This window comes from Aspergillus viridinutans (genome assembly GCF_018404265.1).
Source record: "Aspergillus viridinutans IFM 47045 DNA, scaffold_1, whole genome shotgun sequence".
Lineage (NCBI taxonomy): Eukaryota > Fungi > Ascomycota > Eurotiomycetes > Eurotiales > Aspergillaceae > Aspergillus > Aspergillus viridinutans.
Window position 1 is genome coordinate 2,791,012 of NW_025091217.1, and position 14,617 is coordinate 2,805,628.

Sequence of the window (14,617 nt, forward strand, 5' to 3'; positions counted from 1 at the left end):
TGCTAGTGTCGATATCCAAGAAGATGACTTCTGAGGACCTGAGCATCGGCAAACAGACATTGTCTTCGTCACTAGCTCTTCGCTCACCCTTGAGGAGCAGAAATAGGTATTTGCCAATTCCACAACGGCGAGAGGAGTTCATATTGACAAGGTGATTCTAGGATCGAGAGTCCAGCCACTCCACCTGCATCTTGTGAGGAATTAACCCATTATCCCGTCTTCAACCCACGCGACCCTCGACACAACCCTGCAGCGTCCGCATCTTTGTGGCTGCAAAGTGATTACTACCGATCTCAAGCATCTAGAACACAGAATCCAGTTAGCTGGATGCAGGATTTGCCGAGAAGGTCCCTTCGCAAAGCGCGATCAGGTCTTCTGGCCCTTCGTTCTGGAATGCAAAGACGACCGCTTCCAGGCAGCCACGCTCGAAGAAGTGATATACCTAGTATTTGGTCCTCGAGAGACTCTACAGAGGACTCATCTGATCATTTTCCGTCGTCAGTGTCGGACGCTAGCACAGAAGACGATCACGAGTTCGGCACCGGTCTCTATCGAACAACTCGAAACCATTCCTCAAGTGAAGCTCTGAAAGATCACAGCCATAACATTGTACCTTCCACATCGCCGTTGCCTTGTACCGTCGGCCGGGGCTTAGAGAGCACTGGATTGAGGAGCTCCCTAGCCGCACAGGAAAAGAGAGGGGTCAATGGTACGTCAGAAGGAGGGGTGGATGGTGCGTCAAAGACAGCAACGACGGTGGGGTCCCCTCGAGAGCACATCACCGAGTACCACGGTCACACCCCGGGCGGATCAAGTACAATCGTCCAGACCTCGACTCATGCCATTTCCAATTCGCCATCTGTCAGCCTCATTGAGCTTACCGGAATAGAAGCGACGACGGTACACACAACATCATCAGAAACATCGAAGGCAGCATCCCGGAAGATTCCCATGAATTCGCAGCCGAGTGAGAACTGTATGAAAGATTTATGCTCACAGGTCCATCATTCAAGCCCTATTCCACCCCATTCGCCAGTTATCAACCTTGAGAAGCCGACCGCGACTGAGGGTCCTGAAGAGTTGCTCAATCCAAATGTGCGGGAACCCAATGAGTCAACACGAGGCCACGAGATCGCTCTACCACCCATCGCTTCTGGTTCAACTGACTCAATCGCTTGTGTATATGTCTCTAGCCGTTCCCCGTCCGGGTCATCCTCGGTCAGTTCTCGTGAATCAACGTTTCGGCAGATACCAGCCGTCCAATTGATGATGGGAACGCTTGAATTGTTTGCGTCGTCAAGAGAATGCAGCAGCGGCGGTCAAACGTTATGTTGCAGCGACGTTGCAGAAAACGATCTCATGTCACGGGCAATTCACCATGCTCCAGCCGACCATTCCGAGGATGGAAATGTACCAACAGAGACAGAGTCTCAGCAGTCTAGACACTCGAACGCAGGAGAGACGCAGGTAACTCATGCTGGTGCATCCATCACGGTTAGTATCACTTTTAATGTTACCCGCTCGTCATTGACAAAATCATAGGAACCATCAGAAGCGAGATCGAGCGCGCAGGAAGAAGGAACTGCGAGCTGCCTGCTGCCCGCTTTGGACGACACTGATTTCCTTGGAATCCAAAACAGTTCTGACCCGTGCGCGGCTCGAAGACCACCCTCTCCAAGCCAGGCTGAAGATGACACGTCTGATTCAGATTTCGTCCGGTCACCAATTGAGATCGATGACGCACTCGCCTCCCTGATTTTCAGAGACGAGTTCTTCTTTGTCGACGGTAAATCGAGTGATATTCCCCCCGATCGAGGAGACAATCCTATAAAAACAGGAAGCCGAATTGCGAGAGACGGTAGAATTTACAGTGGTCCGGGACTCGACCGTAACATGTCAGTCAGAACGCAGGAGATCCCGGAGATTGTCGGACCAGGTATGTACGCTTCGCGTCGGGGTAACCTGCCGAGTCTCGAACGAGACGCAAGCGATTCCACTGATGAGTGTGTTGTTACTTACCCCATGTGGGAGCGACGTCAATTCCCATAATGTCCGGGTTATACGTAAGTTACACGACTGCACAACGGAAGAAGCTGGAATCGGAATGCGCGATTTGCGCCATTTTCATTGTCTCTGTATTGTTAATGGGCCTTGTATACTTTTGGCTCAAGCGCCCGCGGCAAGGATCGCTGGGTTGAATGGGCACAGGTTGGAAATGACACTCATTTGTACAAATCATGTATGCAGAGCCTCTTTCTGATAGATGCCTACCGCTAAGATGTTTCTGTTCACAGGAAATCAGAAAAACAGACTCCTTCAGTTGTGTGCCCAAGACACGAAGGCTGGTCTTGCCTTAATCATATCTCTTGAAAACTCGCAGTTAGTAGCATGAAAGGCTAACCCAGACGTAAGGTAAAGCCAGCGCCTGTTTCCCCGGTATCGCCACTGGATTGACCACCGAATACACTGGCAAAGTCCAAGGCGGGAGCTTCCTGACCGCGCTTCGGCGCCTCTGGAGTCTCACGACGCCTTCGCCTCTCCATGCCTGCCTTTGATGGGAAGGTCGGAAACATCTCCTTTGGCTTTGGTCGCGGGTCCTCCCGGAAATATTTATGTGAGAGACAATCCTGAGCAGTAGGGCGCACACTTGGATTCAACGCCAGTAAAGACGACAGAAGCCGGAGACCGGCATTGGTGAGAAAGGGGAATTTTGAGCGGGGCAGTAACGGAGGGGTTTCCGTCGGCCCCGATGAGGATGTAGGTGGGAGGCGAAGTGATTTGGCATTAGGAAGGGAGCGGAAACCAGGCCACGTTTGCTGGGTAGGAGGGCCCGTGAGAGCGAATATCTGGGTTTCTCTGTCAGCGCGAACGGACATAAAAGTCAAAAGGAAAGCAGATCTTTTACCTTTGATACTTGGTCGACTTCATTTTTACCCTGCAGCAAGGGTTCTTTGGTGAGCAATTCGCCAAAGATGCACCCAATACTCCACATGTCGATTTCCGGCCCGTACTTTTCTGCGCCCAGCAGGAGCTCCGGGGAACGGTACCAGAGCGTTACAACCAGCTGCGTCAGCTTCGGCGGCGGATCGCCGTAGTACCGTGCCATGCCGAAGTCGGCAATTTTGATCTCGCCGCGGTTGTTCATCAGGAGGTTTGAGGTCTTCAGATCGCGATGCATGATCCAGTGGGAGTGGAGGAACTCGAGGCCGGAAAGGATTTGAAGCATGAGGGTCTTGATTTCCGAAGGGAGGAACGGTTCGCGCATGTCGTCGAGTAAGGTTTTTAGATCATGTTCGAGGAAATCCATTACGAGGAATACACTGTTGGCGGGATAGAGGTGCCCAGAGCCCCGAATTGGTTAATACTGGTGTATCTTGAACTTTTCAGGACGAAACAACACCAACGCTGGAAGAGGGCATTGAAAGACTGGGGGCAGAGGGTAGGGAGGGCCAAGCATACTCATCCATTTTAGTCCCCATGACGATCTCGCGGAGATACACAATGCTTGTATGGCGAGCCTCCAAGAGCGTCTGGATCTCCCGTAATCCCGTTACCGGGAACCCATCCGGCGAATTCTCCATCTTGAGCTTCTTGAGAGCCACCACCTCCCCGGTCGTGATGTCCCTCGCCCTACTCACCCACCCATACGAACCCTCCTCGATATGATTCAGCCGTTCAAAGTTATCCACAAGCCGACAGGGTCCCCACTCCGGCCCCGGAAACCGCAGGAGTGTCGACCGTGTCTGCTCGGCTGGTGCTTTGGCTGCAGACCCCGACGCTGCGGAGGGCTGGGACTGCTCGTTCGACAGCCGGCGACGCTTCTTGGGCGGAGCTTCCGAGTCCCCATTGAGCGCGTCTCCTTGCTGTTGCAGCGTGGCTTGTGCGGTCTGGAGTCGTGCTTGCTCCTCCAGCTGACGCTGTTTCTCTGCCTTGGCGCGTTTCTTCTCTTCCTTTTCGCGTTTTCGTTGTGCGAGGATGGCGTCTTCCTCGGGGTCTTCAGCGGCCCAGCGTGATTTGGACGGGGCGGACATGGCCCCTATCAGGAATTGGAAGAATCCAAAACCTGTAGATTTGCTGATGAATTCGAATATGTCAGTGACCAGTAGCGTTTAAATCCGCTTTGGGTTGGGAGATGAATTCGGAAAGGAGATGGTGCAGCCCGGCTGGTATGGTGACGCTATCGGAATAACCAAACTTGGGGAATGTGATCGAAGGGCCGAACTCCATCGCCGATTTCAAAGCCCCCGCCTGGTCCCGCAATGATTATTAACTCGCGGAGGGCGACGGAGTATGTTCTTCTGCTTTAAATACAGCTTCTAAAATTATTGATTTCTTTTTCTCTATCTTCTCTAATTGTGAGGATATATTCTCTGGAGCTTTTTAGCGCCATACCGAAATGATTGAGCCATTCCAGGTTTGTTTTGGTTTCTTGGCTGATATGGTTGCACGGTGCCGTTGCGATTAATGACTTGATGGCAGACCACCTTCGCGGTGCCCATGACCTGTGAAAGCTGTGTTAAAGATGTGACTAACTCGCTTTATAATGTGGAAGGTTCGTGTTTAGTGAGGCAGGGCCTTTAGCTGATAACCATGTGTACTGATGCATGTCCGTCCTACGCAGGCGTCAAGAAGGTTGAAACGAATCTTAAAGATCAGCTTGTCCTCATCGAGGGCACAGCGCCACCTAGCTCGATAGTCACTGCCATCCAAGCTACTGGTCGGGATGCGATTCTACGTGGAAGCGGCACATCAAACAGTACGTTATACCTCCCCTTGGGCGGACAGACTTGCGAGGGCGGTACTGATCTGGTGATGCGATACGCGACAGGTTCTGCAGTCTGCATATTAGAGACGCACTCGACGGCCGTATCGAATAAGATCCGTGGACTGGCACGCATGGTGCAGGTGTCCTCGAACCTGACTCTGGTAGATCTGACCATCAACGGGCTGGCACCGGGAAAATACTGGGCGACTGTCCGGGAAGCGGGGGATATCTCGCGAGGCGCAGAATCTACGGGGGGTATCTGGGAGGCCTTGAAGGCTAAGGTAATGGGTTCCGAGGCGCCCAAGGAGCCGCGCGGCGTGTTTGGGAGTGTGGATGTGGATAACAAGGGCCGGGGGAATGTCTTCTTGGATCGACCGGTGGCGATTTGGGAGCTGATTGGGCGGAGTATGGTCGTATCCAAGAGCCAGGAAGGCCCATTTCAACGAGAGGATCCTGATACGTTAGTCGGTGTGATCGCTCGCAGTGCGGGCGTGTGGGATAATGACAAGATTGTCTGCTCATGTTCGGGGAAGAATGTATGGCAGGAGCGACAGGAACAGGTCTCTCAGGGAATGGTGTAGACTTTTGGAGTCTAGACTGTCTCCCAAATCTTGCACGGATTTATGATACCTATCGCGGAGATGATGTCAATTGAACAGAATGATTTGTTGCATGAGCACTGCAGCCACGCTCGAGCAAGAATCGTAGGCGTAAAGGGAACTGGGACCTGTAAGATTCTCAGTGGGACTCGATACTCCGAACCTCCACTGTGTGGACAGTGAGCACTGGGCACTTGGCGCTGGCGGTGTATCTCGCGGACTTTGAGTGCGAGCGAGGACACAAATTGATCATGACAAGAACAACAGACAATTGTGTCCAAACAGGTGACCATCGGATCGAGATCCCAGATAACAACGCGGCATGACAGAACACCTCCGCAGAAAAGGCAGCAGAGGCCTAAATATAGACAGACGAAGTCTTGAGAGCAAGCGCCAGGAGATGGTCATTGGACAGGAATTTCTTCTCCTGCATTGATAGTATTGTTCAACCCTGTCTGACCGATGACAGCGTCTTCTCCTTGCATCCAAAATCGAGCTAGTGGCTGCCATGCTATCGTCTACATGACTACCGTGAGTTCTAGTTCACGATCAATAATTGAGGAGACCTAGATACCCAAGCAGCTAGTGGCAGACTAAGGTCAGTAAGTGTATTACTCCGTCATTAGCGAGCTAATCATGCTGTTCACTAACCGAAGTTTTCCTAGCATGGTAATAAGGGCCGAAGCCATCTCTATTGCTCTAGATGGAGTCTTGAAGAGATGTATCTTCCGAAACCACTGATGGCAGTCTGTACAAGCGCCGTGGCGGGGATGCGGGAGAGCCTAAAACCAGTCGATTTGCTGGAGGAGTGTTAGCTTGAGAAGAGTTGGTGGAAGCATCTATCTTATTAGCTGCGGGAAACTTGAAGGATTCTGCCATCTCATTTCAAGTCAGTAATGGATATCTAGACCCCATTAACGTAGGAATGGCCTGACAATGAGTTGAGAATAATAGAAGACCCCCTTGAAGGCAAGAGTACAGTCTGGGAATGTGATGGTAAAGGATGGCCCCGCATCGATCGGGACGGGCCTTTTGCTGGAGCCCATCAATCACACCTTCGCATCACCAAGGACAAGGGCCCGTTCGCCTTTCTTCACCCTTGATTGCTCACCTTACTTCGTGATTATCGAATCTTGTTGCACAGTTCTTGATCAAATCAGATCCCTTGAAAGAGGAGGAAATCAATTTCTCCCCTCATCCAAGTCACCGATTCCTCCATGAGCCGTCCCACAACGTCCTGTCGGGCTGCGCACCTGCAGGGGAAAGCTAATAATATAATATAAGTGGAGGATGGGATAATCCTCATGACAACCACCCAGGATGTTATCCTTCTCGACGCTGGGCGCTTACGGCTATTCAGGAGCATCAAATCATCAATTGAACTGCATCCCTCTTCTCCGTCACTTCCTTGGCAGTCCACTTTGATCAACGATTGTAATTATTTCCCCCCTTTCCAGTGAGTCTCCAGTTTCCCAATCTCGGTGCGCATCTCTGATTTAGTAGTACTCGACTCATGCCTCTGACATACCTACTCTGTACAGAACGCTAGCCCGGCTTCTTCTCCTCAGTTGAGTAAGGTGGACACACACTAGGGGACTGATTCGTATCCTTGCCATTTTTCTTCTGCTGCAGGCCACATCTCTGAACGTTCCTTGCTTCCCCCTCGTTTTCCTCCCTGCTTAATTATTTTTTATGACGACTCCTTGTCGCTCATTCCGTCCTGCCAATCTCTACTCAAGAACTTCGTATCAGGCACCGTTCAAATCGGCCAGGTGCTGGAGAATAGAAAAGTCTCAGAAAGCAGCTTGACTGGCACAGGAATCTGAAGAATCGATCAATCCATATGACATACTATGCTCATTTCTTACTAGCAGATTTTGGGCTTTCGGCTGTCTTAGACCACCGGATGATCTAATTATAACTTCAGACCTATCGTTCGTCCAGGATCACGGGAGGACTAAGATTCACGGGATCGGCTGGGCATTCTGTCCAGAATAGCAGATTCTCGGATTGCAAAAGACAGGCTATCTAGCTGCTGGGCACTCAAGCCACAAAGTACCATCACCGCACCACGAGAGAAGGGCTTCCTCCTGGTTCTTCAAAGGCCCTCCGCCCCGCAGCTTTAGCTCCTACGCGCATCCCGTCGGACTCATTAATACCCCTGCTCACTGCGCCAGCCCACTATCTTGCATATCAGAAAAAGTGGTCAGCCTCTTGGCTTCCAGTGACCGCCATATATAACTTAACCCTGCTTTTACTATTCCGTTGTGTGGGAGACTATCATCCGGCTTTCCTCGTCTCGACTCCTGTTTGTTTCTCAGGCCGCACAGAGGTCGAAACACTACCTGGGGCTGAGTGGGACGGGGATATCGTCAGCTATTGCAGTTTCTTCTTGCTTGTCATTTAGAGGCGCAGACGTAGAGTTTGATCCTACGGAAAGATGTCATTGAAACAGGTATGAGTGACCCCTCGATCTCGCAATGCAGATTCTGACATAGAGCAGGAAATTGAGACATGGGTGTTGGCTCTGGAACACTACGACAATCAAGAGTATGAGGAAGCCATACGGATCTTTGGTCATATTGCGGATACGTCCAAGATATTCTTCAACTGTGGAGTCATCTATGCAACGCTGGGAGAGCATGAAAAAGCCGTATGGTTATTCATCAAAACCATTTGACGGAAGTCCACTGAACGTTCAGCTAGGTCCAATGTTACCAACGCGCCGTCAGTCTAGACCAGTACCTTGCCATTGCCTATTTCCAAGAAGGCGTGTCCAACTTCCTTCTAGGCGATTTTGAAGAAGCATTGGCCAATTTCAATGACACCCTTCTCTATCTCCGGGGCAATACATCCATTGACTATGAGCAATTGGGCCTGAAATTCCGTCTCTTCTCGTGTGAGGTCTTGTTCAATCGGGGACTCTGCTATATCTACCTACAGCAAATGGGTCCAGGCATGCAGGACCTCGAATACGCAGTGAAAGAAAAGGTCACTCCCGACCACGATGTCATTGACGATGCCATTCGGGAGAGGGCAGAGGTATAACTTATAGTGCCTTGATTGTTGAGTTTTTGCTGACCGAAGCAGGGGTACACGGTATTCTCGATTCCCGTGGGAGTTGTCTATCGACCCAACGAGGCCAAAGTCAAGAATCTCAAAACAAAAGACTATCTAGGCAAGGCGAGACTGATCGCAGCGTCATCGCAAGGCAACATGCGGAATGGACATCAATCTACAGATTTAATACGAACTCAATCAGCGTTCGATGACCGCCCCGCCGACAGTATCTCGTTCGCTGCCACGAACCTGGTGCAAAAGAATCTGTCGGGACGAAGTCGTCAGCAGTCGGAACCCCCGCTAACCCGCACTTTGTTCCCACCTACGCCACCTCCAGAAGGTGACAAGGCTAGCACAAAGACCTCTTCCGGTAGTAGCGTGGGTGCCAGTGGTAGACCAGGTTCGGTTCGGGCGGCGCGGCCTCCTCGGCTCAATCTCGGTCGACCCGGCTCTCAGCCCAATGGGAGGAGTAGCGCAGACATGTCCGCTTTCGACAAGCCACGGATTGGGACGACTCGTACGGCCTCTGAACCCCGTGGACCACCCAACCGACATTATCCACGAGGGCTCAATGGTCCAGAGACCGACAGATATCTTCCTTCTCGGGAAACGGGAAGCCACAGAAGAGGAACCAGCGAAACAAGTTCTGCATCAATCCCTCGGAATGGCTACGGTGAGGACGGGTGCGGAGTGTACACAAGCCCACGATCTATGACCAGTAGCGGACGAAGAGGCATGCCTCCTCAGCAGCAACGGTACATTGACGAAGAAGAGGAATACGTGGGCGATACGTGTGGTGTACATGGTGCCCGCGGCATCTACGAGACACCCGGCAGCTCGCAGCGACGAACCAGATCACCGGTCCGAGAGTCAAGGCGAGCCGACTCACGCAGGCCTGATGTCCGCAGATTCCGGATCAAAGTTCATGCTTTTGAAGATACCCGGTATATCATGATCGGGCCCACGATGGAGTACAGCGAGTTTGAAGCCAAGATCCGTGAGAAGTTTGGCTTCCGCTCGCTTCTACGAATCCGAATGCAGGACGAGGGCGATATGATTACAATGGTGGATCAGGAGGATTTAGACCTCCTGCTGAGTTCGGCCACCGAGGCAGCTCGGAGGGAGGGCAGCGAGATGGGCAAGATGGAGGTGAGTCCGGTCCACGCGTTTGTGAAATGAGCGGTAACTGACTGGCTTTAGATATGGGTTGAAGAAAGACCAATGATATAGTTCTGGAGGCGTTCTTTGCAAGAGGATTTTCTGGTTATAGATGAGCAGAGAGCCAGTCTCTGCTGTTGCATTCTTGGTGCTGTCAGTGCTGACTTTTCGATGTTGCATGATTTATACCCTTTGATGATTCGTACGAGCGAGATGTCTTATTTCCGCTTATGTATTTATATGGATACCCATTGATTGATATGTAGCGTACTTTTGTCCAGCAACTGCAGTAAAATGTATCTCTTAATGTATCTTAGCTAAGAGTAAAGACTAGGGCAAGTCGGATCACGGGAATGCGGACAGCCATAGAGACCCACTGCGCAGTGACGTTGATTGTTGACAGCGAGGCTTCTTCTGTTGCGTCTCTCCAGCTACAGCTCATCACAATCTCCGTAAATCAGTTACTGAGGGATTATTTCAAAATGACCGACATTACCTCAGAGATCAACCATCTCCTCAAGGACAAACATGCAAGCACCACAATCCCCAAGGGGGAGCCTCGTCCCCCGTCCACCGCAACCCCCGACGAGTTCCTCAAAGAAGCATACCGAATAGTCAGTGTGCCTCCCGCTCTCAATGTCAAACCCAATGCTAACACACAATAGAACTCGCACATCCACTCTCTCCTCCTCTACCTCCAATCCATCCGCCACTCCTACCTCTCCACAACCCCAACCGTCCATCCCCGCACCACCTCCCTCCGCACCAGCCCGACCACCTCCACCACAGCCAGTACCAGCACCAGCACCCCCCAAAGCAAACCCCTCACCGACACCGAACGCGACTCCATCGACTCCTCCACCGCCCTCCTCCTCCGCGACCTCTCCTCCTCAATCGCCAACCTCTCGACCGCAGAATCCCTCCGCCAGGAAACCGAATCCGGCCTCCTCCGCAAGAAACACCGCGCCCCGTCCGCCCTCCTCCGCTGGGCCGGCGGCGCCAGCGCCCTCGCAAACACCCCCACCGAGAACAAATCCCCCGAGCAGATCCACGACGAGGAGCGCGCGCGCACCCTCCGCGCCGTCCGCGAGAGCATCCTCTGGTTCCTGCGGCGGGGGCTCGAGCGCGCGGCCGAGGCCCAGCGCGATATGGTCGAGAAGCGCATCGAGCGCGTCCGCGAGAAGGAGAAGAGCGTACTCTATAAGAGTGAGGCGGGCGGGGCTAGGGCCCCCCTCTCTGCCTCTGCCTCTGCCTCTGTGTCTATGTCGGGCCCGACAACCGCGGAACCACACTTGCGCGGCGCGACGCTGAGCGAGACCGAGTCAGCGGCTATCGAGGCGGAGCTGTCTCCTGAGCAATTGCAGTTGTTTGCCGAGGAGAATGATCTCATGCTGAGGCAGTATGAGGATGCGTTGAGTAAAGTACAGTATGTTATGTTCTACTCTTATCGTACACTCTGACGGAATTGGGCTGGCGAAATGCTAATGGTGTTTTTGTGCAGAAATGCCGAGAAATCGCTCCTGGAGATCTCCTCCCTCCAGCAGACGCTTGTGTCGCATTTGTCGACGCAGGAGGAGTATATCGAGCAGCTGGTCACGGATGCTTCCACGACGACGTCGAACATCGGGCAGGGGAACAAGGAGCTGAAGCGCGCGACGCAGCAACGGAGTACGGCGCAGGCGGTGTTTTGGGGGACGGTGGGACTGTGTACGTGGCTTGTGGTGTGGGATTTGATTTTCTAGCTGGCTGGCATGATTTTACTGGACATATTACTACGATACCATTCTAATCAGATGCATTACATGTGGTTGAGAATGAGTTCATTCAGGGAAAACCCTCGCTCAAGGCGATCTACATATGCGAGTAGAGTAACGGCTCAATCCGACGGGCCATGCAGAGTAAAAAGAAAATACAGTCCATCCGAAGATGCGAAGGGGTAATTAGAATGGATAAGAGATGCGAACGGGTCATGACGGAGGACGGATATCTGGCGAAGAAAGGAGCAGAAGCGAAGCGATTATGAGGTCTCGCGGACGACGCTGTCGACCGCTTCGGCGAAGTAATCGATGTTATTTGTGTTGAGGCCCGCCATTGAGATACGGCCGTTCTTGGTCTAGAGAATAAAATATTAGCTTGTCGTCTGCAACTGCCGCGGCTATGGTTCGAGGAGCGGGGCGGAGAACCCCAGAAATTGCGGTGTCTAGCCGGCGCCGCTAATAAAAGGAGAAACAGCCACTTACCATGTACACGTGCCACTTTTCTCTCAGAATCTTGACTTGCGCTTCGGTCAATCCGGTGAAACTGAACATGCCGATTTGACTGGTGATGTGGTCCCAGTTGCCGGGGGTGCCCTTTGCCTCGAGGCGCTCCCGCAGACCCTTGCGCATCTCCGCGATACGGCCGCTCATCGTCCGGAGGTCCTCCTCCCACTCGGCAAAGAGCTGGGGGTCATTGAGGATGCGGCTGGCGATGCGCGCGCCGTACGCAGGCGGGTTGGAAATCTCGGAACGCTGCAGGATGGCTAGCTGGGAGGCGATGTGGGCATTGGCAGTTGCGGCATCGGGGCCGGGGGCCGAAACGAAGTGGAAGGCGCCGGTGCGCTGACCGTACAGACCAAAGTTCTTGGCGAAGGACTGGGCGATGCAGAGCTCGAAGCCCTGATCGACGAAGTAGCGGATCGCCCAGGAGTCACGGGAGAGATCGCCGGACGCGAAGCCCTGGTACGCTGTGTCGAAGAAGGGGAAGTGCTGGCGCTCGCGCAGGACGACCGCGACCTGCTTCCACTGATCTTGGGTCAGGTCGACGCCGGTGGGGTTGTGAGCGCAGGCGTGCAGCACGATGATGGAGCCGGGTGGAGCTTCGCGCAGGGCAACGAGCATGCCGTCGAAGTCAAGGCCTTTGGTTTTGGCGGAGAAGTAGGGGTAGTTGGCGAGGGTGAGGCCGACGTTGGTGAAGATCTGGTGGTGGTTTGCCCAGGTGGGGCTGGAGAGGTAGACCTTGGGGGGTAGGGGGTGGAATTTGGCCAGGAACAATGCGCCCAGGTGCAATGCACCTGTTCCCGAAATGGCTTGCAGTGTGCAGACCTGTTATCAGCCCGCCGATTAGTTTTCCGATATCCAACCACGGTCGCAAGGCGTTCTAAGGGAGTGAGCGCGGGTCAACATACTCGCTTCTCACGGATGGCTGCACTATCCGCACCGACTATGAGCTTTTGAGCGGCCGAGGTGAAATCTGGAAGACCTTTGATGGGGAGATATTCATGGTTGAGGTTGGGGTCGTTGCGGATCGCCTCGTCGGCCTGGATCAAATCTGTCAGTCGCATGCTCCTTCATCAGGATGCTGTGACGGGGATAGCGAATCACCTTTTTTACTACAGGAAGGATCCAAGGCTTTGCATTGTTGTCTCTGTAGGCGCCAATGACGAGATCGACCTTTTTGTCCGATGGATCCTGACGAAAAGCTTGAGCCAGACCGAAGAGAGGATCTTCTGGAGCGGCGGGCACAACGGCCGTGGAGAAGACGGACGGGCTGGAGGAACCCATGATGTGTGAGGAAAGGGAGGCGAGACGACTTCGAGCGATGGAGGAGGAGGATGATGATGATGATGAGAGAGAGGTTGATGAGAAAGAGGAAGAGGAGGATGTAGAGGTAGTAGTAGTTGTAGTAGGAGAAGTGGGTAGACGCGGGGAAGACATGGCGCAGAATGCAGATGAGAATGAAATGACGGGTAAATAAAGGCCAGCACCAAAAATGGTATGAGTAATGGAAACACAAAATGCGGGAATTTTTCCTGTTCTGGATCTTCTGTTTTCGCTCTCGAAACAAACTCAGCAATGACTGGGGTTTATTTTTGGAGATCGATCATTCTCCAGTCACAAGAGGAATTCTGCTTGCGTTCACCGGGCGGAGACAGTCTGACAGGCCCAAGAAAGAAGCAGATAAATCCCGACGGAGTTATCTCAAGCGTTCCTTGATAATATGATAGGCAGGGAATGCGATATATTGAAGATTTGCAGACCGAGAGAAAGATAAGTCGATGAGGGGAAATCCAGGCCCAGTGAGGGGTATCTTTTTGTGTCTGAAAAGGGTAATATTGGGGATGGGAATAGTATCAATCCTGATCCTGAGTCAATAATACTCAATGAGATAAGAACCGAGTCAAAAACAAATAATCAGTCCATTAGAGAGGTACTCATTCTCCCTCCTTTCGCTATTTATGTAAGAGAATCATTCAACCCAACTTCACCCGACCCAAAGCGTGATTTTTCTCCTGACGGCGAGCCGAGGAACTTGCTTGCCCCGATGCCGATTATAGCACAATGGCATGACGACATCACATGCCAGTGTCCTTTATTAAAGCACTTTAAGTATTATGATCTTATCCTCGAGATGGTTTACTCAGGAGCTGTCTACTCTGTAGTCCTTTCGACCTCGAATGATATTCGTCGCATGCGTCATGTTCGGGCCAACCAACCACCGAGGCTATAAAGTCAGCAGGACCATCACCATCACAAGTAATTATCTACCTACTTAAAGAGCGCATGATAACAATGCTTAACAACCATACAGCTTTAGCCCTCTGTCAAATCATAATCCAGACTTCTTGACCAGAAGATAACCTACAGGTATTCTTATTGTTAATTCCCAAATACCAGAGTCCAGTTTCCGAAGTGTCAATAATTAACCGACCTCCCCATCAATTTGTAAGATCTTTTTTCCAGTTGGCAAAAAAAGGAGGGTCACCCGGCGGAGTTACCCCGATTAACCTCTTAGATAATATCAGAGGTAAGATGTGTGATTAAATTTCGGTTCTGGCCCCGGCATCCACTCCGCGATTCCGAGTAGATACCACTATATATACAATATCTTGCCCAGGTAGTGTTTGCGATTCTATAGAGTAATAGTACATGCATTCTTTTCGGGATACACCAGTGTGAACTCGCCAGGAAACTGGGTATTCGCGCAGCGGCAGTTTCGTAGAATCTTCAGCTGTAGCTAACAGTCAGGCCACTCAAAAATGAATGGAGGCAAATAC

General features: G+C 52.1%; 6 protein-coding genes across 6 annotated transcripts; 4 read left to right on the forward strand and 2 right to left on the reverse strand.

The window, feature by feature from the left end:
* Positions 1-327: 327 nt before the first annotated feature.
* Aspvir_000856 (uncharacterized protein) lies at positions 328-2,049 on the forward strand (the record flags this gene model as incomplete). Its single annotated transcript, XM_043265988.1, has 2 exons — positions 328-1,494; positions 1,543-2,049. 2 exons carry the CDS (start codon positions 328-330, stop codon positions 2,047-2,049), a joined length of 1,674 nt encoding a protein of 557 aa, XP_043121923.1.
* A 347-nt stretch (positions 2,050-2,396) lies between these two features.
* Positions 2,397-4,031, reverse strand: Aspvir_000857 (CDC2/CDK family serine/threonine-protein kinase; the record flags this gene model as incomplete). The annotated part of the gene is made up of 3 exons (XM_043265989.1): positions 2,397-2,846; positions 2,906-3,320; positions 3,460-4,031. The coding sequence occupies 3 exons, from the start codon at positions 4,029-4,031 to the stop codon at positions 2,397-2,399; spliced, it is 1,437 nt and encodes a 478-aa protein (XP_043121924.1).
* A 559-nt stretch (positions 4,032-4,590) lies between these two features.
* Positions 4,591-5,346, forward strand: Aspvir_000858 (copper chaperone CCS1; the record flags this gene model as incomplete). Its single annotated transcript, XM_043265990.1, has 1 exon — positions 4,591-5,346. The coding sequence occupies one exon, from the start codon at positions 4,591-4,593 to the stop codon at positions 5,344-5,346; it is 756 nt and encodes a 251-aa protein (XP_043121925.1).
* A 2,458-nt stretch (positions 5,347-7,804) lies between these two features.
* Positions 7,805-9,654, forward strand: Aspvir_000859 (putative PB1 domain protein; the record flags this gene model as incomplete). Its single annotated transcript, XM_043265991.1, has 5 exons — positions 7,805-7,819; positions 7,868-8,017; positions 8,071-8,406; positions 8,455-9,573; positions 9,625-9,654. The coding sequence occupies 5 exons, from the start codon at positions 7,805-7,807 to the stop codon at positions 9,652-9,654; spliced, it is 1,650 nt and encodes a 549-aa protein (XP_043121926.1).
* A 410-nt stretch (positions 9,655-10,064) lies between these two features.
* On the forward strand, positions 10,065-11,449 carry Aspvir_000860 (putative SNARE protein (Ufe1); the record flags this gene model as incomplete). Its single annotated transcript, XM_043265992.1, has 4 exons — positions 10,065-10,196; positions 10,248-11,008; positions 11,084-11,289; positions 11,376-11,449. 4 exons carry the CDS (start codon positions 10,065-10,067, stop codon positions 11,447-11,449), a joined length of 1,173 nt encoding a protein of 390 aa, XP_043121927.1.
* Positions 11,450-11,599: 150 nt separating this feature from the next.
* Aspvir_000861 (aspartate aminotransferase) lies at positions 11,600-13,277 on the reverse strand (the record flags this gene model as incomplete). Its single annotated transcript, XM_043265993.1, has 4 exons — positions 11,600-11,695; positions 11,823-12,665; positions 12,749-12,880; positions 12,945-13,277. The coding sequence occupies 4 exons, from the start codon at positions 13,275-13,277 to the stop codon at positions 11,600-11,602; spliced, it is 1,404 nt and encodes a 467-aa protein (XP_043121928.1).
* Positions 13,278-14,617: the final 1,340 nt, after the last annotated feature.